The 25,824-nt window shown below is 40.1% G+C and overlaps 2 protein-coding genes and 2 non-coding genes across 5 annotated transcripts in view; 1 reads left to right on the forward strand and 3 right to left on the reverse strand.

Moving 5' to 3' along the window:
* Positions 1-3,414, reverse strand: part of LOC121300484 (DNA-directed RNA polymerase III subunit RPC5-like) — a 4,062-nt gene extending 648 nt beyond the window's left edge. The window contains exons 1-9 of the mRNA XM_041229055.1: positions 3,272-3,414; positions 1,955-2,055; positions 1,693-1,743; positions 1,484-1,558; positions 1,083-1,198; positions 826-908; positions 514-621; positions 353-402; positions 45-164 (exon numbers count right to left, since the gene is read on the reverse strand). Coding sequence (XP_041084989.1) covers positions 45-164; positions 353-402; positions 514-621; positions 826-908; positions 1,083-1,198; positions 1,484-1,558; positions 1,693-1,743; positions 1,955-1,990 — 639 coding nt within the window. The 5' untranslated portion in view covers positions 1,991-2,055; positions 3,272-3,414. The remainder of the gene's footprint in view (positions 1-44; positions 165-352; positions 403-513; positions 622-825; positions 909-1,082; positions 1,199-1,483; positions 1,559-1,692; positions 1,744-1,954; positions 2,056-3,271) is intronic.
* Positions 3,415-3,628: 214 nt separating this feature from the next.
* trnal-aag lies at positions 3,629-3,710 on the reverse strand. The gene has a single exon. It is a non-coding gene; the product is annotated as a tRNA-Leu (tRNA).
* An 896-nt stretch (positions 3,711-4,606) lies between these two features.
* Positions 4,607-22,367, reverse strand: LOC121300848 (eukaryotic elongation factor 2 kinase-like). Of its 2 annotated transcripts, XM_041229785.1 has the most exons (18): positions 22,063-22,367; positions 18,908-19,179; positions 16,555-16,655; positions 15,498-15,558; positions 15,133-15,170; positions 13,149-13,320; positions 12,564-12,713; positions 12,204-12,336; positions 11,701-11,828; positions 11,420-11,624; positions 10,982-11,049; positions 10,343-10,417; positions 9,587-9,643; positions 8,343-8,477; positions 7,808-7,996; positions 6,814-6,938; positions 5,885-6,063; positions 4,607-5,566 (listed from the first exon to the last, which is right to left on the reverse strand). In XM_041229785.1, the coding sequence occupies exons 2-18, from the start codon at positions 19,136-19,138 to the stop codon at positions 5,457-5,459; spliced, it is 2,157 nt and encodes a 718-aa protein (XP_041085719.1). In that variant the 5' UTR covers positions 19,139-19,179; positions 22,063-22,367; the 3' UTR covers positions 4,607-5,456. The 2 variants fall into 2 exon arrangements, with proteins under 2 accessions (XP_041085719.1, XP_041085720.1); XM_041229786.1 differs by lacking the exon at positions 9,587-9,643.
* A 505-nt stretch (positions 22,368-22,872) lies between these two features.
* trnal-uag lies at positions 22,873-22,954 on the forward strand. The gene has a single exon. It is a non-coding gene; the product is annotated as a tRNA-Leu (tRNA).
* Positions 22,955-25,824: the final 2,870 nt, after the last annotated feature.

A 25,824-nucleotide genomic window follows, 5' to 3' on the forward strand; every position in this document is an offset into this window, starting at 1 on the left:
CTTAGATGCAACAGGAGTATTATTTCCATCCCTGAGCTTGTTACCTTGAGTCCGTAGTAGTGCAGGTGAACCCAGGGCTCCTCCGCATGTTTCTTTTGCAGGAACTCGTAGGACTGGACTCGACGCTGTCGGGCCTGCTCAGACTCCGGTCGGGAAAAACGAACCTGCAAAAAACCAAGGACTATCAGCACACACACACCTGAGCTATCCAATCAAATCAATGGTGATCACAAGAACAAACCAACATATCGATCTCATTCTGTAAAACATTTTAAAATAAAAGCAGAACATTTCCAATTAAAAGACGGCGTGCTTGTTGAAGTGAATTTTAACTTGGGTCGCGCAGACTCACTGTGATCTGCTTCACATCCTCCTCCGCCTCGTCTTGAGAGGAGTCCCCACCTGAAAAGAGAAGTACCGGCCAAAGAAAAAATAAATACATCACAAGCACACAGTATCAAAGTCAGAAGTTAAAATCTACACATATAAAACACAGACCACACGTGACTGTACCTTCGTTGGCAGCCTCTCGCTCCCGATGTTTAGAATCTGCCTTGTCCAGGTAGGAGAAACTAGGTCTCAGCTGAAGAATGCCATGCAGCGGTGTCAAGTGGAGTTCACCTGAAAGATTTTTTACGATAAATACCAAACTTTCTGCAAATTTCAATTTCTATGAATATTATGAAAAGCCTTTACAAGCAGTCTGTGCTGAACCTGAATGCCTTTGGACGGAGAGCGCTTGTGACCGTCTAGAACAGCTCGGAATTCGTCAACTTCACATCCACTGTGCTATTAACAGTAAAATCAAAAATGCTTGTGCTTAACCTTTCCGGAAGACAGCAGCAGCATAGCGAGATGTGTTTGTGGTGGCCTGGATGGAGGAGAAGGTCTGCTTGTCCATAAGCTTCCTGAAAACAAAGAAACAATTTGCAACGGGAGAGAGAATCAAGTCAGACAAGGAGGAAAGAAGAGGTTTGGGTTTGCTTTACTGGGCCAACAGAGGAATGAAACAAACTTGAGCAAGGGGTTTGAATACAAAGAGTAGCCTGCAGGTACTTCTCTCCAAGGTCTGTAAATCTTACGTGGAATATGTGTTGCCCTCCTCTGTGGCGATTCCATCGACATTGAGGGCTATCTGCTCTCCTTTGCTGCGGCAGTAGTTTGGGCTCATGGAGTCTATAGCCAGTTCCACTTCAACCTGCAGTGTGCAATACCATGAGAAATGCACTGTGTACTGTTCAAATAATCATGTAACGCAATGAGGGCCTGTACATTACACATGTTATGTAATGAGAGACGCACTCACTTTTACTCCTTTTCAAGGTTGCAGCTGTGCCTTTATTTATAGGAGCTGCAAACTAGAGTATAAATTGTTTTTCAAAAATATAGCTGCAGCATTGCGTTTTCAATTAATTCCAAAGTGCACAGCTACACAACTGATCCAACTTAACTTGAGCTGCACTGCCTGGGCGTAGACTCTTACCTTCTGCTGTTTGGGTTTGATTTTTGCAGATAAATGAGCAACATCATAGGTCATAGTTGCTGGGCGTACCGGATACTGGGAAAGCAAACAAGGGGTTAAAGACAGATGGAGACACAGGTTTCACAACATGATGTACTGCGCACATTTAAATGTATATTTAATACTTACATTGTCTTTCAAAGTTCATGAACTGCTCTGAAACTGCTTACCTGGAATAAATACAGTTTGTCTGCAAGGCTTTTGGCCAGGTACACGTCAATCTTAAAAAAAAAAAAAAGACAATTTACTGAATTGTACTCAGATTTCTTATGCACATTTACATATGCAGTATTTATATCAACTCAGGAGTAACCTCAATCTGATGGACAGGAGACACCAATGATTTATTTTATCATGGCTAATTTGTCTGATAAACTACAACGGACGTTACACGCTGCAGTCAATCAAAAGCAAAAACAAAGTGCGTCGTACCTCTTGTATGATTGGGTCATCATCCTCGCTGGACATACTGGAAATCGCAGAATGGCGACGGGGTCCTGGCACAGCTGAACCTTCTTGATCAGACCCAGCAACTAAAAAAGACAATTATACGTACCACTGCGACATCTGTACTTGTACAAGTCCAGCATTCCAAAAGCTTAAATAAACAGTCAGATTGATCAGATCTCATACCACAACATATATATGCCCCACTTTTTAACAAAAAAAACAATACATTGCATTAAAAGGGCTGCAATACTACTAGTGCTTGTGAGCTCAACAGGTCTCAGGAAGATATCAGCAAAACTGGGGTTGGTAAATTTGACTGATCTGAAGGCAGTCAGTGTGACCTATGTCTAAAATATGTTGTACTGTGTTGCCAGAATGTTTTCATAACTGTTTTGGGAGGGTGTAAATAATACGTGCCTATTAAGGTAATTTAAAGAAATAAATATGTTTTATGTCTTGGATTTAGGTGCTAGTGAAGAACAATGCCGTCCACTGACTGACCCACAGAGCCAGTATGACAAAGGCACTCCCTGCCCTTTAGTTAACACGGACACCTGGGTTTAGCGTTTATGAAGAATATCGTATTTGACCTAGCCGATCAGATCGCAGAAAATGATGTGCACAGCATGCGTAAACAAATTCACCGATATGGAAGGAATTTATAAGCTTTCTCAAAACAGCAGTAATGCAGTATTACTCGCTTAATTTACTCATTGCCAACAACCATGTAATTATTCCCAACCAAGTGACTCGAACCACGTCACGCAGGCCCAGTTGGATTAGGCGTATGCCGATTTTGCTTAAAGAAACTGTGACCCCTCGTATCGTTATACAATGGTGCTAGTAGAGTAGGAGCTACTGAAATACAACCCATATTATTAGAATTACAAAAATACTAACATTATGCAAAATACTGCAGCACTCCAACATTAATTAAATAAATACGTGTCATGCATTCAATATAAGTAGAGCAGGAACAATGTTAAGATAAATTAAGACTTTTTTTTTTTTTTTTTATCACGTAACGATGTTACGTCCATTAAAGTTGGTTTGCCGGTAACAACTTAACCGACCCTGCCTCTGACGAGTGGTGTGAGCTGAAGACGCGTAGGTACCGCCGCGGAACCTAGTATCAATGCTATCTTGAAAAAATTAAATGCCACTCGGATTTATCATACTTTATGGATGAAAACAAATAAATGAAACGGTAAACGCAGGCCTCGTGTAAATAAACGAGTCTAGTTTTGCAGTTAAAAGACTGACTTTTAATTAAAAAAAAAAAACGCATGTCCAGCTCACCTACTACAGCAATAAACGAAGAGCGACGTTTCCTACAGCTTGATGCCTGTTTTCCCGGTTGTCTACTCTCCGGTCTGTTTTCTCTACAGAGGGTGCATTATCTCAGGCAGCTGCCATGTTGATGTTTCACAGACACGTGGGGATGGGTTGCTCTCTACCCACAATGCTTTCAGAAGCTCGACCTGCAGCTCTGAATTCAGCTGCAAGATGGCGCAATCTAATGCGACCTTTTTTCCTACCAGTAGGAGGCAGTACGTGAGAGCTAACTTCGAGGCAAATGAAACATCTGAAACAGGAGAAAGGCACAACCAATGTGACAGAAAGCTGTTATTAAAAAAAAAAAAAAAAAATGAATACTGGCAGCGGTGGGATTCGAACCCACGCCTCCAAAGAGACTGGAGCCTTAATCCAGCGCCTTAGACCGCTCGGCCACGCTACCTCGTAAGTGAAGCTAATGCATATAAACATTGCAATATTCAAGTACGAAACTAACAGCAATGTATGCATTTGTAATGTATGCATTGCCCTCTAGGGGTCCCTCTTTTACCATGTGAGGCCTCGAGTGAACTGGATTTCTGAACTTTGACAATCTGGACTAAAAACGTTTTTTCTTCTTCTAATTTTCCTTTGGAGATTTTCGATAACAACATAGCCACGTTCCGGTAGGACGTTCCTAAGCGCGCATAAAGTTTACCCCTTTTCATCACACGCATCGATATTACACAACCGATGGGTATTGCTTTGGTAAATGTTTTTCCCTTCACGAAGCACACTACTGCATGCAATGCTTATGCAGTTGATTTGATATATATAATAAGGCCCTTTTCGTATCATAATTTGTACACAAAACATGCATTTATTCTTTAGATGACAATCAAACAACCAAAACGAAAGATTGTAATGTCATTATAGTAAAGTCATTTTAAGAGCTGTGGTATATATTTAATGTTCCATCAAAGAATACATTAATTTCATCTTCATGCTTGATTATACAGAATAAGACAATAAATAGGATGGTCAGTTTATTTGGCAGAGGCCTTTATCCAAGGCCTCTAACAGGTGTTACAGGGCAATACAAAGTTACAGTGCAAAAACACTATTTCCCGCCCCACCGTGCTCACATTTTGAAAATCTGCTGGATGACCAGGAACAGCAGGTTGAGCAACAGTGTCACCCAGAGGTCAGCAGCCATGGCATTAGTGTGTGTGTGTGTGTGTGTGTGTGTGTGTGTGTGTGTGAGAAAAAAAAAAAAAAAAAAAAAACCCTTCTGCATGTATTTTTCTGGTTATAAAAATTGTGAGACACAAATCAAATCTGTATATATAACACATTTTCTTCAGGAACTGTGTAAAATAAATGCGACTTCCATTGCGAATTGCGAAGTGCAGTTTAAAAAGCAGACATTTGCATTTAGGTGTGCTGCACGAGTACATGCTTACATGCTTTGTTGACATACACAGCTTAAGATTTTTTACTATCTTTGCACATGCAAACTTAAACTAAACAATAACAGTTTTACATAATCATTCAGCTAAAAGAAAATGATACCCAAAAAGTACAAAAATGGCCAGTTTTTGTTTCTTGAAAACTGTTTTTAGCAAACTACCATACAACCTTTTTAAAAGTTTAAAAACTAATTCAAGTTTTTTTATATATATACACATTTATGTAAACTTTTTTTTTTTTTTAAAAGGCCACCCTTTTTTACAATATGAAACAATCACAAAAATCAATTTTGTGTTCTCCCTTTAAGCTAAATATATATTTTACTACCCAATATGACTGATATAAGTGCACAGAAAAATTAAAAGAAAGTCCCATTGATACAGCAAGACAAGGATACTGAATATAATCTACAAAATATACATTCACTATTACAGTAGACTAGCCAAGCTGATAGCTTCTCAAGACACCCTAGGATTCTCCAACACAAGAGAAAAAAAAAATGTCCCTACACCATGCTTCATTGAAGATCTCTTGTACAACATAAAAATGACATACTCCCCATGCAATATTTTTCTTCATTTTTTGCACAAGACTGCAACGACAAGTAAAGTGGACGGAAACACTGACACAAACACAGAAAGGTAAATTTGGTTTGTAAACAGTTCAACGGCCTGGTTGGAGTCCTGTTCTGGGAGAGCTGCCTGGTGACGCAGTGACTGCATGGGGCTGGGTGTGCTGCTCACTCCTCCATCAAGCTCCATGCCTCCTCTGCCTTCATGTAGTACTGGTTTGCCAGCCTGCCCTTCAAGGCCTCCATCGCTGCGTCCGCTGCCTCTGTGAACAGATCGCCTGGAAAAATAAAACATGAACATGGCCTGTCAACGATATACAGGGCACTCCTGCGCAGGCTTTAAGCAACATCCCAACCATGAAAAATGCAGTTTAAAAATCTTTAATTTTGACTGCTAATTCTTTGCTGTGGTCAATTCAAACAGGCTTACAGAACTGCACTCAGTGCAAGTAAACTTCTAAGCTCTGCTAGGGAAGACGGCATTCAGGACACTAGGTTTTGCTTGTATGGAATCTACTGTACTGCAGTATACGTGATGGAACGGGCCCTTGGTGTGACTCTCCCAGAAGAGTTCCTCTCTTTGTTTTGTTTGTTACCTGCTTTCTTGGGGTCTGGCTCCAGGCCGAAGCCCCCCTCCATGTACATCTCGGCCTCTCTAGCCAGGAGGAGGTAGCGTGGCTCGTCCTGCATTCCGTCATACCCTCCACCCTCATCGTAATCTGTCATGTTGAGTGCCGTGTCATACCAGCGCACTGCCTCCTTCCAGTCCCGGCTCCTGCAGACAGACAACAACCACTACGCTGAGAAGCAGCTCATGGAAACGGTTTGTAGGATCTCAAAGTTCTCCTGGTAATAAATCTACACACCTCTTTGCTCTGTCAAAAAACAACTATGGTTTGTACACCTCAGTAAACATTCCAGAATTATATAAATATATATAAAATGTTATCCCATTTTTCTCCCAATTACTTTAGGCTCAGCACATGCTGTCCTCTGAAGTGTTTGCCATCAGCTGACTGCTTCTTTTCACTCTGCAGGCCCACCATGCAGCCACCTCAGAGCTTCAGTATTGGAGGACAATGCAGCTCTGGGCAGCTTACAAGCAAGCCTGCAGGCACCTGGCCAGTCCACAGGTGTCAATGGTGTCACAGACTTAAGCCCTCCCCACTTGGGCAATGTGCACCCCCCCTTGGGAGCTCTTGTCCATGGTCAGGCAGTGGAGCAGCCTGGACTTGAACTGATGACCTCCAGGCTATGGGGTGCATCCTGCACTCCATGTGGAGTGCCTTTACTGGATGCGCCACTTGGGAGCCCCTCTTGAATATATTTTTTTATAAAATCCTCACTTGGTGATTTGTTCAAATTAAGGACTGCTCTCAAGTTGAATGAATATGTAACCACGAAAAACAACCAGCCTTACTTGACATAACACCAGGAGCTCTGGAAATAGAGGTTTAAAGCTATCCTTTTGAAGGGAGGCGCCCTGCACACAGAACCACAGTGGTCCTCTCCTGTGCCCGCTCACCTGTCAGGAGGCAGGGTGACTCCAGAGTCGAACGCTCGAGACAGAAAGATCATGGACGGACGGTCCCCGGCTTCAGCAGCCTGCAACAGGTAGGCAAACCCTTTTTTTCGGTTCTCTTCGGTATCCTTTATACAAAATTAAAAAATAAACAAAATAAAATCCCTTTGGGTTCTGTCACATGTTGTGTTTAAATTCTATTGACGGAATGAGCAACAAAGGAATACGTTTTCAGTTATGATGATGTCCTTGTTACCCAGTGGAGTAAGTACGCTAAAAATCCCAAAACTTTTTAAAATCTAATTTCAATTTACTATTCATTTAAACTTGCAAAGAATCCAAGGGGTTGAACTGATCAGCCTGTATCCATGTAGATGTTGTGGATGAAATTAAGGAGGCACAACCCTAGTGCTGTAAAATGCTCTAAAAAAACAAGCTGAACATATTATACTTTGTGTTCCCTTGGCAGCAAAGTCCTTACTCAATCTTTAAACATAAAGAAGTGACTGCAATAGCTTATTGACCCAGAAGTGTATGTGGATAGTGGCTGGCAGTTGCAGTGGTAACAGTGACTTTCCTCAACAAGGCCTGTGAAAAGGTTAGATAACAAGTTTGTTTATTGCTGTGATTGGCAGCCTGTCATCTTCTGCTTGTTCAGCAAACACTGCTTAATGACAGCTATTTACAGTTGCCATGCCTCAATTACCATAGCTCACCCAATAAAACCTGCCCAACCCACTGCTGCAGAGGGTTCAGCTTGCCCACTGACTACACAACCACTTATGCATGTACTTATTTGTATTAACGTGGATGAGCACTAATGAGGCCAAAGATTCCAAATGATTACTCCAAAAGAAAGGTGTACCTCTGAAACCATTTCATAATTGAGTCATTTCTATTCGCGTTCGTAACACGTTTTGTACTTATGGCCCTATGTCATGACACAGATTCAGAAATGGAACTTATAGCAAAGTGCTCCCCTCTTCCCCAAGCTCACCTCCAGGGTGACCTCTGTGAGAATGTGGTGAGGCATCTGGAAGTACATGAGGCCCAGGGTGACAATTGCCTCCAGCTCCCCGCACACTGCCGCATGCTCCAGGTGAAAGAGCGCAGAGTCCTGGTCCCACTCCTCGTCCTTCTCACAGAACCGGCCCCCCTCGTGGTACCGGACCATGGCCAAATGGACCTGAGGGGACACACTTCACTATGTACACTCAACACTTTCCACACACAGGGGTTTATATAGGATTCCACATTTACAGGTGGACAAATAAATAAATAATACAAATTCTGTGGTGTGTAAGTACCTGTCCTGTACACTATGTAAACACTAGGTCAAATATTCCAGATTTATTAGGCAGAACTTTGTTGTTTCTCTATTTCTGGCTGTCTGGAATTAGCAAGGTATCAATGCATTTTATTTATAAGGTGAACAATCTTTGGAAAAAAAACTTTAAAATGGTTTGTGAATATCTTCTGTTACAGGTTTAAAGAATTCCCCTGCATTGTAATGCGTGGTGCTTGGAGCTCACCTTCCCCAGGTTGGACTTTCCGATCTTCTTCTCCAGCACCAGGGCGTTGAGTCTCTCCACCTCGACAGCGACACACGAGGGCCGGTTAACGTGCGAGTGAGACGCATGGTACATATTCCACTTCTCCTCCGTCAGCTGAGCACCAGAGAGGAGGAAACAAAGATACGAGTCTGTAAACAAACTCCATCCTTCCACTACAGCAAAGTAACAACCCACAGGGCTGATCCTCATCTGTGTCATGGAAAATATCCATGCAGGTTAAGGCTTATTTTCATTAGTTGTTGTTGATCAGATTAGTAGTTTCTTGTCTGGATCAGCCCTGGAAAATGCAACACACCCCCTGCCCAGATACAGTTATTATCATGCACACTGTAAATGGGATGTTACTGTATATTACTGTCATATGGGATATTGTAATTGTGCTATAGCAGTGGTTATCTGAATCATACAATGACATTTCTGCAGTGTACCTCAGGTAATGGTAAAGATGTATCTGTGATGTATGGTAATGCAAAACCAACTGGTGCACAAAATGGTCTGTACAGAAACCAAAATTAACCCTTTAAGTGTCCCATAAAAAAAAAAAAATAAAAGATGCTAACTTTCTGATTTTTTGCATTGAGGTGCACAAAACAGGGTTTTAAATTTACTGACAGGCAGGATCTGATCCTCCAAATGGTCAGTTTCCTTGTGATTCCCGAGTCGCACTCAAATGCGTTTTAAGAAGAAGCCGTCTAAAAACAACCGCTCAATTCCTTGTGTCCCTTAAGGGGTTAAATTCGTTGCAATGTAAAGTTTTTATTTCTCCAATAAGGTTTGTTTTGCACATGTCGATTTACATTTGGAATAATCTTTGCATGCGCTTCAGTATCAGAAGAGAAGATCTTGCTGTTGAAGAAGTTTCCAGGACAAACACATGAACATCTATTATATAAGGCATTTAATTTGAAAAGCAGAAAAAACAACAATGGTTAGCGGTTACAGGAAGGGGGGGGGGGGGGGGGGGAGGTGCACATGCAAAAAATCACCGTGTTGATCAGGGATTGATCAGTTGAATAGGATTAAAGAAGGGTGGTTTGAAGGCGATAGCCACTCTTTGCTGGTTAGGAGAGAAAATAGGGATACAATGAAGATATGTGGGGTGTTACTCCTCTATGCCACATGAAGTGTAGTAGATGGGAGAGATGGTAGACGGTTAGGGTTGAGAGGGTTCCATGATGATTATTGGAAGGTCTGGTATTTACCCATCGAATACTGTCCTCATCGGATTCATAGCACCTTCTGCTGTTGAGTGAGCTGGCCTATGCAATAATGCAAACAACAATGAAGCACAATTTAGAAAAGAGCTGACATGCTCACAATGCTGCTTTAGACCTGCCCAGGCACCGATCTAAAGCATGGCAATAACATTAGTGAGTTATGGATGCTTCTCCTGCCAGACAGTGTTTCTTCCTTCCTGGAGGAGCAGAGTAAAAGCGACTGCATTGAACTGCTCTGTAAATCCTGTGTGTATGACTAGGATCTACCATGCCGACACTACTGACAATCACTCCAAACCCGACTTGTTATGGTCTGAAGCAGCTACAGTGGTTGGATAAACACCCAGAGACAACTCTGTGAGAAGATAGAGGGGTTAGACAGGATATGCATGTTTTTTTTGTTGCTGAAAATCAGTCCTGCAAGACTGGGTCCTAACATATACCTTACATACATCATTTCCTCAAGTGTTCACCACATTGGGCAGTGCAATGCCGGAGCCATGTCACAAGCTAGTTTTATTTCCTTCTCTACTCTAACACCATCAGAGCTGAGCTAACAAAACTGCGTGGGTGCAATGGAATTGAGATATAAACTTCTATAGAACTGTATTCAGAAACACAAGTGGCAATGCTCACTGAAAAGTGCTTTCTCAGTGTCAAAAACATTACCTAGGCAACTTACATGAGTACTAACACTCAAGCATTCTCTCTGTTTTGTGTTTTGGGTGAACAGAATTTTACCCTGGCTCTGTGTTCCATTTCGTCACCTTCACTTCGTCTCTCACTGGGGTAGCCACTGTCCCCACCATCGGAGTCCTGGGAGTGGGGAGGACAAAGGAGGGAGTAATTACAACTTTGGTCAAATGAAATAAGAATAGGTGTTTTATTTAGATTTTTAACATATGCTGGCATAACATGAAACATGTATTCAGAATGTATTTCCAGTGTACTGTTTATTACTAGTTCAATTTCTTTTTATGATTTATTTTTTATTATAGAGTCAGTTAATTTAACAAGTGTTTTTTTTTTATCTACATGCCTATCTGGGGAGCTGATAAGCATGTGCCTGGGCTGAGCAAATCCCTTCCTGTTTACAAGCTTATCACTAGAGCACTTTCATATTTACAACAAGCTAGAACTTACAATCTAGTCCTCACATGAACAAGGGCCAATGCAAAATGAGGGCATGATGACCAGCCCACTTACAACAACAAGTTTCATCACAACTGGAAATCAGCTCTCTAGATACATGTAAAAATGTAATTGTGATAAAATGGGCAGACAGACAGACTCTTAAACTTGTGCTAATGAGCGCTCTTAGCAAGTATCGTCACAAATGGATAAGCAGTTCCCTAGATGTACAGGTGAAAGCCAGCTTACCCTGTGTTCATGAATGTTAGTATTGGCTTCGAATGACCCGGCATCGATATCATTTAACAGAGACCAGCCTGAAAGACAGAAATGAAAGAAGTGATTATTTAGGAAGGCCTACTACCTTCTGGATGTTATTGAGGTGCAGCTACACTGACACTGAGGAAGTTCAATAATTCACAGTGCTCGGCCTGCACAGTGTTATTTTCTACAGCACCAGTCCCCATCCTCTGAATTAAAATGTTTTGTATTCCCAGGACAATTCCCATTAAACAAGTGGGGCTAATTCTGCAAATACAAGCTTATTATTTTATACAGATCAAGTAAGATTACTATAAATAATGCCTCTTTTGTACAGGCAAAAATCCTTCCTGATTCCTGATTCTTATCTCACATCAACTTGATCTGTAGTTTTATTTATTTTTTGATGGAGAGTGTGCGACTCACCCAAGGGAGATTTCCTAAAGGATTCTGGGTAAGGGCCTGCAGGGGAGCAGACGGGAGAGTCCAAGGGCCTGTCGCTCATGTCGTCAGGGCAGGAGGACTCAGATTGGTGGGAGAGCAGTGGGGGGAGGGGGCCTGTGGAGATCGTGCGCACGCGAGGGGTGCCGCACTTCTCCTCGCAGCCTCGCAGCACTGTCTTCGCCGATTCCTGGAGAGAGAGAGAACCGCACTCAGTATACCGCTAGCTAGCTACGGGACACAGCCAGGGTATGTGCTCAACTCACCAGGAGCTTATTGGTGCGGTCAAGAGTAGTCTTTTCCTTGGGGGAAATGTCAAATGGCGTGAGGCCCATGCTTTTGCATATCTTGTTGCAGAGGTGGGAGTGGAAGAATAGAGCCATTCCTCTTATACCTGTAGCACAGAGAGAGAGACAGTCAACCACAACACAGTACTGAATATACACTGTTCAAATGAACTGCAAACCCCACAATGATATGGCTTCAATGCATTGCTTGAAAAAACGCTTATCAAGTTGCACATAGATTGTCTTTTCAGCACCTTTTAAACCATCCTACTACATTTCCAGCTTTTCCAGTTTCAACAACATCAGTTAATAACATTAACCCTATACACTGTGATTTGTTTTTTTATTTGACGATTACCATAACTCTTAAAGAGACTGAACATTAAAAATTAATTCTTCAAAGAACCTGTTCTTTGTTCTTAAATATTTCACTCCCCATGTTCTATCTAGCACTGTAAACAAGGGTAGGCTGAGAGACTTACCCAGGTTTCCGTCTCCAAAGTCGGTGCCACAGTCTGTGTGGATCTGGGGATCAGTGTAGAGGTCACCCACCCCCTGGATATCCACCACAATCAGCTGGTGAGCCGAGCGCTCGAAAGAGAAGTGGCTAAAGGCCTGTCGGAATAAAAGTGGGGGAGGGGGGGGGTGTAAATTATACGTTGCTTAAATAAAAACATAAATAAGTTTCAAACTGCAGACCCCTCCAGAGAGGAAATGTTCTGTTTCCCATTCACTCATCACGAAACACTGCACCCTAAAATATTTCAAGTACTGACTGGTATTTTATGATTTTGTCCAACTGAACTGAACATCAATGAAAAGGTGCCTGAACTGAGACTGACCTGCGGCGTGAGGCGGATGTTGTCGTCGCGCACGAAGCCCGAGTTGGAGTTGTATTTGATGTACTTCCCCTCAATGTAATGCTCCAGGTGGTAAAGAGGCTTGCCTGGACGGTTCTTCAGCTCCACAATACACATCTGCATGATGTCAACCTGCCGGGACAGACAGGACTCTTCCAGCATGCCACAACCATGACAAACACAGTCCTCTTACTCAGAAACATTGCACTGGGTGGAACACACACCACATTTGAAGCACCAGAATCAAGGAAGGCGTATACTTAGGGGAGAGCATGCAAGAAAGACTTTACTACCCACCACTGGAACAAACGACTTCCAAACAAGAGCCACACCCACGAGCAGTCAAGCAGGCTGGAGCCATCTCTCGTCAGCTCCTCAATTAGAGGCTCAGCACAGCAAACAGTCATGTCCAGCACATAGGCAGTGGCACGGGTAACTGGAGCTCTTTCTATAGGGTCACAGCTCTCAAAACACCTGTTTTAAGTTTCATGCTACACCGTGAGGTCAATAGGGCGGACTGGTCTGGGCTAGCCCCCTAAGAGGGTCCAATCTCACTCTCACTCTCACCTGCTTGGGGGGCTTGTGCCGGTTGTATTCCTCTCCCCAGATCTTGGCTTCCATCTGCAGCCTCACATCCTCGAAGTACACATTTCTGTCCACCGGCATCAGGTACCGCTTAGCCACATAGTTTGAGGCGGACTTCCAGTTGTGGCTGTGTGAGAAATTGGACAGCTTTTTCCTGATGAATTAAAAACAAAACACAAAATTAAAAGTTTGATTCGGACGTCTGAACTGGTCTTTAGGAATAAGAACACTGTATGTGATTAAAGAAACCCAAGCTGTTCCTTTTATTAATTCATATCGTTTAATAAAAATCAGAGCCGCTGTTTTGCTGGAGGGTAAGGGATAGTGTTGCAAATACAGTCACATTTGCGTGTGTTCCTGCTGTAAACAGCTAGCAAGCGATATGCCCAACTCCACACACTGAGCTCAACTAAGATTGACTCATTTCCTCCCTGCAAACTGCATACCCCAGCACGCTCATCTCATTACCATCTTAACCAAGGGCCAATTAGCTCCTTAAGAAATGGCTTCTATTCAGATAAGTACAAATAGTCTCGTCAAGCATAATATTGTGCACATCAGAAGTTTATAAGCAAAATTAAAAAACATATATATTTCTCAAATTCTATAATTAGGACACCTGGAAACTTGTAAACATCCTCTAATTGGATTTTGTCATATTGAAACCCTGTGATATGTTACACTTGGCCAGTGTCACAGGGAGTAGTACATTGACAAGGTCACCCTGCTGAATAAGCAGGTCACAGGGTCAGCGAATTTACAGTAGGGTTGTAAAGTCTTCGGCCTTGAGGAGGCTAAGGTGTGAACTGGGATTTTTTTTTCAACCCTCCCTCTCTTCTGGTTTAACCCCAATACCTAGCAGCCTTCATTGTATTGAACGCCCTTTAACTGCGATCAAGTCGCTCAGCACAGTGCTTTCTATTAGCAATGCTTTGCTGACTGCATCAGTTATACATGACCATTGTCACAGAGTCCCTTTTAGCCGAGTGCTAATCCAAGTCCCCGGGATTAAATAAACAAGACTTATTTATCAAATGAAACAAGGTCCACGTTCCAATGCAGAAAACCACTTTGCAAATACATTTATGCTGAAAAGACTTAATAAAAACAACAGAACAAAATAATAGAATAAAAAAAGAGACAAACAAAAATAACTAACTTTCAAAATAAAATGAGTATAGATTATACTATTCTTCCCTCTAGCCCTCGCTTTGGGATTTCACAGCAAAGGTCTGTGTTGACTGAGCTCTCTGGTGGAAATCAGTCCTCTTTACTGCTTAAACCCACCCACTTTTACAGGTGCACCACATTCTCTTAAAGGTAAAGCACGCTACAGCATAACAGGAAGACAACGCACAGGAAATAATACACATAGCAACAATTAAGAAACTAATTCAGTTAACTGAATATAAAAACAACCATGAAATAGTTAATAACTCAAATAAGAAACGGCTGGGTTTTCATGATGCAGAATACACAAAGACATACAATGACCAACAATACAGAAAGAAGAAGAACAAGCGTTTGGAAAAGTTTTACAAAAATGTCCTGAATTTATCTTTTTCTTCCAGGAAAAGAACTGGTGACGAGGAGAACGTGGATAGATGCGGTAATGGAACACTGGTAAGTCTGCGGTTTTCTTGCAATTCTTCTCAGGATTCGACTTAAACAAAACAACAGCTATATCCCTGTGGCAAAGCCTGCTCTGCAGGGTGTGGGATGGTTCCCATCACAGCCATACAGTTAGAGCAACACAAGAATGAGGCACACGGCCTAGATTGTTGGAGAAAAAGTCATGCATTCAAAACATCCCTTTTAGGAAAACTTGGGTCAACAAGGGAAAATACATCCTCAGTGGTTGGCAATAATGAAGCAATATTATGTATAATTTTTTATATGATATATTAAATTGTGCTCATTTGTTAAATTATTAAAGGAAAAACTAAAGAAAAAAGCAAAAACTTACGTTCTGTAGCATTCTCTCATAGATCCCCGGCCAAACGGCTAAAATTAAAAAAAAACAAAAGATTAAGATCAACGTTAGAGAAAAACATTTCGAATTCTACAGGCAAGAAAAAAAAAACAAACATGTTTCTGACTTCTTACAGTTCATTCTGCCCTTTATACCCATTAGCAAAATTAACAATGCTTATTTAATCCATAAACTAAGAAATTGCAAATCAGTACAACGATCCCCAATACAAGCTGCAGACACATAGCTCGGTAATAATAATCACTCCCTTGTTTTATTTGAAGCACAAACTTGGCATAATAAATATTGTGTCCACAGCGGCTAATGTTATCAGATGTTTAGGAAGTGTGGCATCTGACCTGCGATGCCATCTTGATGAAGACTTCATCCTCCACCCACTGTCCTGTGACAGCGCTGTACCTGAATACAAAACATACCCATTACCAAGCTGGCATGCCAGAACATTCCTCATTGGTGCTGTCTAAACCAGTGAGCGACAGGGATGAAACTGATATTTATGCTTGCTAAATACTGTTCTAAGGGGTGCAAAAAACACAAAAATTGTACCTTAAAATAGGCAAGAAATGACAGCTTTGCTAGAGGACAAACTGACACGCTTCCTCGTCATTGGCACAGCTGGGCTTTATAACTGACTGCACAGTGTACACTATCCAAGCGCAACACTAGCCAAGCATATGCTACCAGCGGAGCACGCTGTGCTGTAGGAACTGTGTAAATGAATAATGGTTGTGGTAAAGAAACACTGTCATAGATGTAAATAAAAGTTCTGGAAGAAGATGGATGAAAGAAACAGAATTATAATCTGTTTAAAATGTCTATAAAAAGGGTTATAGGGTTAAGGACTGCATCCAGTAGTTTATTAGGAATAGATCCACTGTATGTGTCATGTGTTTTTTGTGATTAGTCTGGATGCATATTGTAAAGAACTTTTAAGTTAGTACATAAATGTTGAAACTGTACTGCAGGTAGGCACAGAGAGTTTTCTTGAAACAACAAAACATGTTTGTTATGTTAGTTTAAGATTTAACCAGAATAAGTAACCAGGAGAAATCTATATATACCAAAATACAACTACAGATAGATACGAGTTTGTGTTTACAAAACTGTTTCAGGTTCTTAGTTTGCAAAAGATTGCACAGTTTTGGAATTGCAAAAAATATATATTTTAACGTATTGCTGCGATTCACAAAAAATATCACACGTTAAGCAAAACACTAACGCTGACAGAGTTAGAGAAAGAAATCGGTAATAAAACGGACTGGTGTTTCTATTTAAATGTTCTTCATTACATACAACAGGTATAGATACACACAGCACAAACAGGAGTATGTGTTGTGTCTAAAGTAAGGTGAGGCTGACTCTCTCTGTCTCTGTCTCTGTCTCTGCATACTGTACCTGTAGCGAGTGCAGGGCTCCTTTTCAATTTCCTCCAAATGGAATTCTGCCCAGGGGTCTGGCATCGCCTTGGCTTTCCTGATGGCATTCTTCCAGGTTGTCTGTTAAGGGTACAAAATATCATTGCTCTATATACTAGTTTAAATAACTCTACATATTAGATCAATTGCAAGTAAAACAATAATATAAGCCTTGATCATATCCTAAATTTTGTTCTGTACTGTGCTGTCCTGATGGGTATCCAGAGAGTTATTTTAAAGCATGCTGTCCACGTTCAGGATTTACTGCAGCATGGAAGCCACGGCCCGTTTCCTTTTGGCTGAAGATCAATTTTCCAATAGTTTAAAACACACTGCACTTGAATAAAAAAAAATAAATAAAGTGCTTTACTTTCTTATCTTATGTATGGTATGCAAAACCTTTCTGTATGAATGCCTCCCCCTCCATGACATTGCAAAGTAACAGCAGTTGGGTTATTAACTACAGTACTGTTCTTGTAAAGACTTGTATGCCTTGAAAACCAGTGCACTTGGACATAGATTTAGCACCTGGCTGCACAGTATTTAGTATAGCCAACACATACTGAACTCCATCTAAATGCAAAAGAAACCATCTGAGTTACAAATGAAAGAATTAAAAGGAAGAAGGAAGTCGAGTGTGGGAATGAGTATAAGCTTGAAGAGAAGCTGCACAATAAGCCAAGGGATTCTGAAAGAGGAATCTAAAATTCAGCGATTCAGATAACCTACCTGACCTAGATCAGATAACGTGTCAAAATTGATGGCTCCCTGCTCTCTTTCTTTCTCGGGAAAGAGTAAACCACATTACAATGCATTGAGACGGATCAGCTAAGCTCAGGCCCCAATACAAAACTGTGAGCTTGCACCACATTCTTCTAAGTGGAATTCAAGTTTGTTTATGATTAAAAAGTAACTCTGGTGCATTCATTAGAGTTGTTAATGAATTCAATAACACATAGACGACACACAAAAAAATGCAGCTATCTTTAAATAAGAAACATTTGCATTTAGATGATAAAAAGCAGGCCGCTTCTGCATTTCAGAAAGTGCACAGGCATCACATTGTGGTCAGAGAGCATTGCACACAAGGAAACCTTGCTCTTATTTCTCAGCAGGATTCTGCAGAGGACCCAGGGATAACTGGGAAATGCAACTAGTTGCTGTACCGTTCTCACTGCCTTGTGTTGTCAGAAATCTTTCTTGTCAGAGTCTTTTCAGCTCACAATGAATCCCATGTTCAATGACCCCACTAGATCCAAGCTCTGTTCTCAATCTAATTCAGCCAGTCCTGTTAAGTGGTCAACTTGTTCAAATTGACAAAACTTAACCCAGAGTGGATGACCCCAACGTTGCCCTCTCTCTCGCCCTCTCAGCACAGACCAACAGAACACACCCTTCCAATATCTGAAAAGCCTGGATGTCAACTTCAGGAGTTCCTTTTAAGGCAATAATTTTCTCTTCAGTTTGTAAAGTGACGCTGCTGTTTGAAGTAGGGGATTGCATATTTATGCGAGAGATCATTCAGAAGTCTGTCCCAAAGCCTTCATTTCTTGTAAGAAAAACCACCTACCATCTCAGCTAGAGAACAACTACTTTATCAGATATCACACCTTCTTATTCAAAGGTTGTGTGGTTCTTCATTAAAAAATGGACTTAAACAATGCCTCTTAGCTAGGCCACTGGCATCAGACAAACACAACTCTGCCACTCTGGCAGGTTTCGTGCCAATATTATTATTATTTTTATTATTATTTATATGCCTTTATCCAAGGCAACTTACAGGTGTTACCAGGCAGTACAGGGTAACAATGCCAAATCAATATTTAAATACAATATGCAGCAAGTGCAAATTACACTACTAAGATGCAACAAGTTAGGATTACAATTTATATCGACAATGACGTAATTGAAATAGTGGAAGGATTGTGCATCAGCTGAGGATCCAGTAACATGGTGCTGAGGTCAGGCGAGTCCAGTGCATCTGGGTAGATCAAGAGATCTACAAGTACAGTCTAAACAGATGAGCCTTGACAGTAACACAGTATGTAGACCCAAAAAAAAAAAGCTAATTCATTTTAAAAGATTAAAAACGAGACTCCAAGGTGTAGTTTGTCTTAAGGCACACCTTCAGAACCCTAATGCAACAGTTCTCTTGTCAAGTATGCATTATATTTTCCCAGTTGGGCAAGAACCTGGACTGTGGCGAGACAATATTAGCATTAGTATCGGGTTTTTATTGTTTAAAAGTCTATGTTTTCAATTAAAAAAATACAATCTTGCTGCAGTGATGTCCACAGCAAGTGTTTCACAGGCCAGGGTCCTCAGGCACTTACCTTGACGTTGAAGCTGCTCTGGGTGGGGGCACTGCAGGAGTACTGCTCGTTGTGAATGAAGTTCTTCAGGTAGTTGCAGATTTCGCTCGCCTTGTAGACGGGGTCGTCTGTGATGGGACAGATGTAATAGTTGTCTTCCTCGTCGCTGTCTGGGTCATCCAGCGAGCCAGCCCGCTTCGTCCTGCCACTGTCCACAATGTCCATGCTGAAGATTAGGTCTTTGTCTGCCATTGCTGCAGTTTTTATTACTGTAGACTGGATCAGCAGACAATCTGTGAATAAGATAAGACAAACAATTTAACTCAGAACTCCAGCCCTTAGTTGCTGTACAATACATTCTACAGTGCAAGTCTAGGGAAAGGAAATAAGACTTCCATTGCAAGAGTTTGATCATCTCCTGGTTTTACTATGATTTTAATACGACACACCTGAACTTGTTACCTATACACTGGCGCTAATCAAGCTTGCATTAAAATCTGGAATAGGTGAAACTGCTATGCAATAGGAGTCTTATTTCCATCCCTGAAGTCTTTAACTTAGCAGGGAGGTTACTGGCTTTGATCAACTGGTTGTCAAGCTCACCAAACTAAGCAACATTTATTTAGGGTCATGACATTCATATAGTGCATCGTTAACTGAAACCAAATGTACTGAGTCCTATGAAAATATTCCTGTCTAAAACAGGAAAGGGCTTTTACCAAATACATCAACTGCAGATTGCTTTCTTGGAAAATTCCTCAAACCACAACATCTGCTTCTTGCATCACCCTACTACTACCAACAGCCCAGGGTGATTGCACATTGCTGCACACTGGCTGCAACCAAAAGTATTTCAAAAGCAAGTGGGGTCAGGGTACACCTTTATAGACCTGTCAGCACTATTGTGATGTAAAATATCCCAGCAGAGGTTTTACTGCTTAGAAACAAACCAGTACCATAACAAACAATTCTGTAAAAAGTAACTACTATTTAGCACTGAATGCTACACCCACACAGTTTGAAAAAGTCTCCTATTCATTTGCTGCAGGCTACAGCACTGACCATACACTCAGGTTCCTAGGCAGTTAAACACAGATGAATTGAGTGGTAATGGTAGTGAAGACATTAAGGGATCAGCATGGCCAGGCAGAGAATTGTAGTGCTGGGAAAAGACAGAGCAATGTGTATATATCAGAATCTGTGTTTACAACACCAGGATCAAAACATCTGATGCAATAAACTGTGTGCTTTGGAGCAAACGTGAAGAATCTGATCAATACTCTGTCAGCCGATAAAGGCTGTTCAATATCCACAGTAAACATACAAAAAAGTCAACTGACTGAAGGCAAATACTGAAATAGTTATGGAGCTGTCTTCTACAGCAAAGCATGCAATGCTTCTTTGTGTTCTGCCTGGGCACATTTTCAAATTAGACTCCTAACACTTCACAGTGCCAGTTGAAAACATCTTTAATCACATGAAACTGGCAGAGATGAGACAGAGAGCCTCATGCTTGTACAGATCAGTATGGGCGCTCAGTTTATTTAAAGGGTGGATTGTTATTTGCTTATCAGCGAGCTGTGGGAGTGAGGTTTCACGTTTAAATACAAAAGGAAGTGCTCTTTAACAGTTTGGCAAAATATAGGCCTGTTGCTGACTGTGCCTCCTTACTGTTGTATAGCCAAGTAAATAACACAGTATCACGCAAGGTAAACTGCACCCCAATCTTCCACATGAATACCTGTTCTGCAGTTTACGCTCTGGCATAAACAAGCTATTGGGAGGTTTGAGTCAAACATAAGGCTCAACTGTATAGCTTTTCAGACCTGAAATCTGAGATCCAAACAAATCTATAATCTGTCAGTTAAAACAGGCAGCCAGTTACTGCAAACATTTGTTTGTGTTAGGAGCAAGCTGCCTTCTGGCTAGTCATGCTTCTCTGTATTTAAGTAAATGCTGACAACCGTTCAGAGATAAATCCTGTAGGGCCGCTGACAAACTGGACGATTCCTGTTGAGTGCAGTTAAATGGCCTGTACAGATGGGAGGCTATTTCACCTCGGCAACTGCAATACACCTGAATAAAACTCTTTGTTCCCCATATGAATTCTATTTTTGCATTCGTAATTCATTACTTTTGTTGTTTTATTATTTCTGGATTGATTTTACAATAAAAGTGGGATTATTTCAGATTATGTGTTAGATTTACCTAAAAATACAGTTTGGTTTTCTGCTGAAGAAACTTAAATTAGTTTTGCATTTTTTCTATCAATTGAAATGGTCATTTTGACTTCCAGAAATGCATTTTTTATGTCATATTCAACAGATGTTTGTTTTTTTCAGTTGTTTATTATTATTATTATTATTATTATTATTATTATTATTATTATTATTATTAGTAGTAGTAGTAGTAGTAGTAGTCCTAGTAGTACTTCCTTTGACAGGTAAAATGGTTTATCTAAATATTTAAAGTACTCAAGTGATATCACTAAATTGCTGTTTAACACAGTTCCATACGGGAATACAGTGTACCTAAATACAGTCCCATAAAAACTTGTGCAGTGTATGCTCAGCGACGTCTTCAGTCCCTGATAATGGTTTACAAAAAATTAAACAAAAAATTGCTTACTTCGTTTCAAAACGTATTGCATAGAATTGTAACATTGAATAAAATAAGAATAATAATAATAATAATATGCAGTTAAAACGTGAATTTAATTGCACGTGGCGCCCGGATTGAACTCTTTCAGAGTAAATATGCTGTAGTAACTGTACTATTTATTTTAATTTACAGTTTTAAAAATTGTATATGGTAATGTTAATGAATGCGAGACGCACTACAGCATTCATTAACTTAAAAATCATTGACAGAATGTGATGTTCCTACGTTTTTATGCATTACATACACCTTAAAAGTTGTTGTCTTTCTTTTATTTGTGTTAAAAAATAAAAAATAAAAAAAAAAAACTGTCAAATGTTTCAAATCCAGTTTACCCCCAAAATATAGGTGCACATTATTGTTTAATGGCAAAATAATTATCGAACGGGAAGTAACAGTGGTAGGTTAAATCACTCTGTAAAACAAAATAAAACCACATTAAAAATAATTTTAAAAAGTACATTACCAAACAGTTTCATATAAAAAATAAATAAATAAATACAAATCGTCAGTTTTACCGGAACTACGGAGAATGGTAAATCCTCTGGTTGTTGAACGCGCCTTCTCTTCAGACTGGTTTGCCAGCAGAGACCAGTCCTCGGCTGTCCAGAGTAAGATGGTGCCAGGGGGCTGAACTGGGATGGGGGGCTGAACTGGGATGGGAGGCGAGGAGTTTGGCGCTGTGTAACTCGGATGAGGGAGCAGGTTTCTAATGTCCAATATATTTAAGAGCCTCCACTGAAACAGCCATGCAATGCACGTACACACTAGACCAGCGGAGCGGTATAGCCTGTAGTAAATGTTTAGCTGCGCTGTGTGAACATACCACGCCACCATCTGGACAATATCAACTTTACAATAAAAAAAAAAAAATAAAACTGGTGTGTTTTTTTTGTACACCAGCGTACGTGAATTACGTTACATTACGTTACGTTAAAGTTCTGTATTATAGCTGTGTCTCGGTTTCAGTTTGTTTAAAAATTTGAATTTTAAACTTTTACTGTAGCAGCCTTCCATTGGCGCGCTTATAGCCAAGATGCAAAATAAAAAATATATATTTTTAAAACCGTATGACGGTCTACGAAGATCGGAATCAGTGTTTGGAATTGCAACTCAAACCGGATTCCCAGACACGTTGTAACTGCAGATGTCACTGGCCATTTTTGCTTAAAGAACAACGACCACTTTGTATAGATTCCCGTATTACTGGTGAAAGTGTTATAACCTCTGCTTCTGGCAATCATCGTTAGATTTGATTAGCTTTTTTCTAAATTAAAAAAGAAAGAACGAAAAAACTGTAAGCTTTATTTGAGGAACATATTTGTTAAGGTAGCGTGGCCGAGTGGTCTAAGGCGCTGGATTTAGGCTCCAGTCATTTCGATGGCGTGGGTTCGAATCCCACCGCTGCCAAACATTTTCCTCCCCAGTAAAAAACAAAAAACTTTATTTTTAATAAGTAATTGTATATATTGTAGTTACATAAATAATTAAACATAGCTTGTACGTTTAGTAAATCGAAAGGCTTCACTCACAGCATATAATTGGGAGTTATCACTACAAGCAGTTTAAAAAAACAAAACAAACAACAACAGATATTTCGTAAAATACTGTATTTAATGGCACTGACGTGCTACAAAATGTTTTACAGAATTTTCTTTTCAAAATATGGCTAGCACATACCTGCTTTTCTATGTCCAGTGGGTTTTGTAGGAGCGCCTCATACTGCTTTTGTTACAACATTTAATCGATGATAATAAAATGGGTTGTTTTTTTGTTAAACTATTTTTATTTAATTGTTCAGTGTATATATATATATATAAGGTACAGAATACGGAACATCTGTCTTCAAGCACAGAAGTTATTCTGCGGTCTGCACGCTCCCAGGCACAGAAAATGTTATTGTAGTGTTAATTATTGTATGAGTATAGCGTGCGTACTGCGTCTCAAAACATTGCAGAGGCGCTTCTCCTATAATCTGCTTGTAGCTCAAGGTTGCTTCCCATAATGTCAGGTCCATTCATTTAGGACGGACGATGACGACCGCTTTAAACTCATTTTCATTTAGCGGTACACGTCATACACTATGCACAGCTCTAGGGAGAGACTAACCTTGTTGGAAGGGGAGGACCAGGTTGAATGGAAGATTGCACATTCCATTTGAACTCCACGACAGTGTGTGTGTGTGTGTGTGTGTGTGTGTGTGTGTGTTTGTGTGTGTGTGTGTGCATGCAAACCACTTAATCAGCGATCAGAGTTCAGTGAAACATATGGCTAATCAATCAATGTATGCAAATTATGTGCACATGTTCTATGTTAATTGTTATTAGTTGCAAACTTCCTCTGTATAATGTGTAAACGACAGCACACACACTTGATGCAATCATTTGTATTAAGAATTTGATGAGCTGTATGCAAATACAGTCAGAGCTTAAAAAAAAAAAAAAAATTATTCTTTGGTTTTCCCTTGCAGCAAAAAGAAAAAAAGTCTATGGTGTTGTTTTCTAGAATCGACACTAGAGGGCACCCAAGACTTTGCTTATTAGCGTATCACAGCAAACACAGCGGGCAAGAGTTAATGCGAGGCTGAAATAAGTAACTGAAGTTAGCTGTATACATGCAAACGCATATGCAATATATTTTGCCTTAGATTAATTCAAATGAAAGGGGTGTCTGTTTTACATTAAACACATATTACATTAAACTATATGTGCTATGTTGCTGCAACATTATATTAAATATACTGTACATGCTATATTATCTGTTCTATATGGGCACAACAGAGCTGAAGAACAAAAAAATAGACACAAACTTTAAATGAACTGGGCTGGTAGTTAATGACGAGATTCATTTGATGTCTTTGAGACTGACAGTCCCCCCCCCCCCCCCCCCCCCCCAAAAGCAGGACAGGAACAGAAAAGCCAGCGCACGCTCCCGAGGATCAGCATGGCTCTCAAGCAGACAGAAAAGAAGCTCTCTGCTCGTCCGCTCTGGATTTCGTTACATCATAATACTGCCCCTTACAGTGCGATCTGAAAACCTCAATAACCTCTTACTGGATATGAAATTAGACTTGTGGATAATGTCTAAGGTGTCAGATCCGATGGTTTATTAAGTTGAAATCAAAGTATAAAAAAAAAAAAAAAAAAAAAATCACAGCACGTCCATTCGTTTCAGCACATTCGTTTCGCATGAACAGTTTTTAAAAGTTTCTAAAAATGAAATTCAAAATCACGAAATTCAGTGTAATAAAAACAGGAAAACAGAATTTCGGTAACTTGCGTTTAAATGTTACACCTGCGTCAAAAGAGGGTACAGCAGCACGCTAGCATGGTGCAGAGCGCCCAAAGATACATTCACACCTACGCCCACAAACACATGCAACAGATGGCACGCAAAAGTACTTTATTTGCTAATTCTGCCTATTTCAGTAATACTGTACCACTATACAATAATGACTTCTAAAGCAATTACAACTTCAGCGATAACCACGGGAATTTATCAACGGTAAACTTTTGAAAGGTTACTGAGGTATGGATTTTACATCCTGTTAAAATGTTTTTAGGTAGGATGTATCTCAAATAAGTTTTTTTTTTTTTTTATGATATTATAATTTTACATCTGCTAAAGGTTATTACTTTCTTTTATATTTTAATAAGTATTGTTTTTTATTCATTCATGCTTAGTTCATACCGAACCTTGACATGTCTAATGGATTTCTAATTAATAGAATATCAAGTATTCTTGTTAAGAGGGTCTGCAGTCCTGGTTAGTTTAGTTTAGTTTTCTTCGTTTCAATGTGACAAAACAAATATATAATCCCTGTATATATATATATATATATATATATATATAGATTATATATATGATATATATATATCTAATATACTCTGGGTGCTGTTCTCTCTTTGTTCTCTCTCATAAAGTGTTCAAAATAAACATACAGTACTTAATTTACCTGTAATTCAAATCAATTTGAATTATGGTTTTGTGCAATAGGGTTCCTCTAATAATAATCATGACTGTGTAAAAGCAATAGTGCCTGCCACGCTTTGTATGCATTGTAAATCCTATCCAGATTGAGAATCAGATAATACAAACATTCATGGGAGTGGTGGTGCTTTTAATCTTTTTGGCATCCCCCCTCCAAATAAAACACAATACTTTCTTAGTATTTATTATTGTATAATTTGTCTGAACTGGTTTCATTGCCACTGGTTCAGAAACACACCCTGTACAGGCTTAAAAGGCTGTGGTAGCTTCATCTGCTACTGCTTAGATCA

Source organism: Polyodon spathula, chromosome 26 (assembly GCF_017654505.1).
Source record: "Polyodon spathula isolate WHYD16114869_AA chromosome 26, ASM1765450v1, whole genome shotgun sequence".
NCBI lineage: Eukaryota > Metazoa > Chordata > Actinopteri > Acipenseriformes > Polyodontidae > Polyodon > Polyodon spathula.

What these genes read in the sequence shown, in the direction of transcription:
- LOC121300848 (XM_041229785.1), bottom strand. Translation starts at nt 19,138, where the DNA reads ATGGCAGACAAAGACCTAATCTTCAGCATGGACATTGTGGACAGTGGC. An exon ending in GTCACCCTGCCTCCTGACAG is followed by an intron (nt 6,064 to 6,813) that starts GTGAGCGGGCAC and finishes GTCTGTCTGCAG; the next exon opens with GAGCCGGGACTGGAAGGAGG. An exon ending in GCCAGACCCCAAGAAAGCAG is followed by an intron (nt 5,567 to 5,884) that starts GTAACAAACAAA and finishes TTATTTTTCCAG; the next exon opens with GCGATCTGTTCACAGAGGCA.